General features: G+C 27.6%; 1 protein-coding gene across 1 annotated transcript in view; it reads right to left on the reverse strand.

Moving 5' to 3' along the window:
• Positions 1-1,254: 1,254 nt before the first annotated feature.
• The window catches only part of LOC108577012, a 2,532-nt gene continuing 1,031 nt past the window's right edge, over positions 1,255-2,755 (reverse strand). Inside the window, exons 2-5 of the mRNA XM_017940092.1 lie at positions 2,274-2,577; positions 1,917-2,177; positions 1,534-1,686; positions 1,255-1,413 (exon numbers count right to left, since the gene is read on the reverse strand). Of these exons, the coding sequence (XP_017795581.1) occupies positions 1,255-1,413; positions 1,534-1,686; positions 1,917-2,177; positions 2,274-2,577 (877 nt within the window). The remainder of the gene's footprint in view (positions 1,414-1,533; positions 1,687-1,916; positions 2,178-2,273; positions 2,578-2,755) is intronic.

Below are 2,755 nucleotides of genomic sequence, written 5' to 3' on the forward strand. Positions count from 1 at the left end.
TTTATGATGTCCAATTATAAAATTTTACCAGTAAAAAAAAAAATTTTTATTAGTACAGTATTAAATGTAAAATAACGTGAAAATATTTTCAGTATTTTCTATTGCATGGATACATTCTTTGTGAAACCCTTAAAGGAATGTGAATTAAATTATGATGTATACAGTCTTAATATTAGTTTCCAGTATTTGTACATAAAACAGAAAATGTGCAAATCTAAGGCCTAATTTTATGGATATATCAGATTTTTAGATTACGTTTCTTTACATTGGTCAACTGAAAAAAATATTTTTTTATTATTGTAAAAAAAAAGTGCTATCTTTCAGTCATACCATAAAATGTAAAACTTTTATATTACATTTTTTTATTTTAAGAAATAACACGTTAGAAACTTATTTCTCATTAATATCAATATAAATTTGGCTTAAATACCTTGTAGATCAAGTAAAAGTTTAGAAGTAGTTTGGAAAAAGTGCATATTAGAATATATTATTTATAGATAAATGAAAAAATTGTTGTTTCACATTTGAAGATATTGTTATATAAAATCTGAGGCAGAATTGTTACTCAGTGAACATAGAGAATTAATCTATATTCGAAATAATGAAAAATAAATTTATTACATATCTTTATTTGCAAGAGTGAGAGAAGTTCATTGTTTCGTGTATATATTAAATATTATCCAAAAATGATATTAAATCTTAAATTAAACGTGTAACTGTAAATTATTTACAGATATAAAAAAGTTTGTTAGATTTTGTGAATAGAATACGTAAAGTATCTACTCACATATTTTAATATCGCTGTATATTGTAAATGATGTTAAGTAACGTTGTTAATAATAGTTATGTTAATATTTAACATAACCAAAATATCTTGTAATTCCGCAAATTACATTCCGTTCTTAGTTATGAACGTGCTATTACATGTATTACATATTGTGTGTATGTATGTATATGTTACGTATGTACTTACATACACGCGCGTGCGCAAACACACACACACAAACACCTTTAAAAACTCGTACTCTAATACATTTATGGTTTAGTACTATTTTTCCTTTTTGTAGTAAATGAAAAATGCTGTTGCTTTTTATTGTATATTTTCATTTGTAGTTATAATAAATTGCATAATTATTAATACACTAAATAATTATTTAAAATTATATTACAAATAATACTTTGTAGATAGATAAATGATAACAGTAGCTGGAAATTTTAATCTATCACAAGATTATTCATTTTCTTAGCAAATAATCAACAACGTTTATTACGAGCAACATTAAGCCGTAAACTGCGCATGGCCATAGCGCGACTAAAATGACGTTGAACTGGACGTTGAAGTTGTCCATTGACTAGACTAGAGTCTTCGTCACATTCTACACTGCTTAGAACTACTAAAAGTACTCCAAGCACCTGCAATATAAATATATATTTTGAATATAATATGAATAACATATTTGTATTTTGCCTTAATATGAAGTGTACTGATATCTATAATAGAGTAATGAGATGTATTTTCTTTATCTTACATACCAAACATATAATTATCAGTAATGTATAGATACGTATGCTTGCGGCCGGAAGTGACTCTACCTCTCTCAATGCTTCAGCCGCTTCAGAAAGGTCTGGTTTTAATTCTAGAGCTTGTCTCAAATATACAGCTGCTTCTTGATAATGGTCATATGCCTGCAAACACGAGTATAAAAATTATAATGATAAAATATTTCTTGATAGTATTACTTTAAAATAAATTAACAAAATACTCATATTAAATATTATATTCAATCATTATATTGAGTTTTACATTCAACATTATAAAAAATTGAAACAAAATAATAAGAATAGTGAAGTATAACACCCTTTAAATGTAGAATTAATAGCATAAAACGAATTATCCTCATAAAACTCTCAATTACCTTGAATATTTGACCAAGTGTGAGATATTGTTCCCAAGCATTGCGATCTGGTGGTTGCAATTCTAAAGAACGTCTTGTTAAATATGTTGCATCATCCAGATATTGTTGAACTAAAAGTACTCTAGCCAAATTTAACAAGACTTCTGCATTATGCGGTGATACAGCAAGTGCTCTTCGAAAACATTCAATTGATCTTTGTGCATCACCTTTTATACGCCAAAAATTTCCTATTTGATTATAAAGTTGAACAGATTTTGGTTTCTATAACAAATCCAACAAAATATACATACATATATTTTTATACAAGACATATTTGCTTGCTTGGAAACAAAGTATCTTGAAACATCTATACTATACCTCTCGTTTTGCTTTTATTAAACGTTTCTCTAACAAATCAATGTCAACATCCATAGTTTTGCCACCATTCTTCTTAAACATTAGTGCTACGTTAGGTTCTGGAGCCAGTGGATGTTTATCCCTATTTTCAACACCAAGCAAGTTGTCATAATAAGTAAAATTAACAGACTTTCCACAGTCTAGGATTATATCCTCACATTGTTGACCAGAAGTACACATGATTTGCTCATTTGACACTTGTGATGATAGAGGAAAAGATTCAGTGGCATTTGGTGTATCCTTCAACACGTATGACGAGAATCGTCTGCCAAGGGGACCAAAGTTAGGGCTTTTTTAACACTGAAAGAACAGTAAGCCACACACAAATACTAACTACAGGAAGAAAAAGAAAATTACATTGGGTTATTTGTAATAATTATTAAAAACAAAATTTAAAATACAAGAATTGATTGTATTTAAATAAAGTATATAAAAAAAAAGGT

This window comes from Habropoda laboriosa, unplaced genomic scaffold (genome assembly GCF_001263275.1).
Source record: "Habropoda laboriosa isolate 0110345459 unplaced genomic scaffold, ASM126327v1 scaffold440, whole genome shotgun sequence".
Classification (NCBI taxonomy): domain Eukaryota; kingdom Metazoa; phylum Arthropoda; class Insecta; order Hymenoptera; family Apidae; genus Habropoda; species Habropoda laboriosa.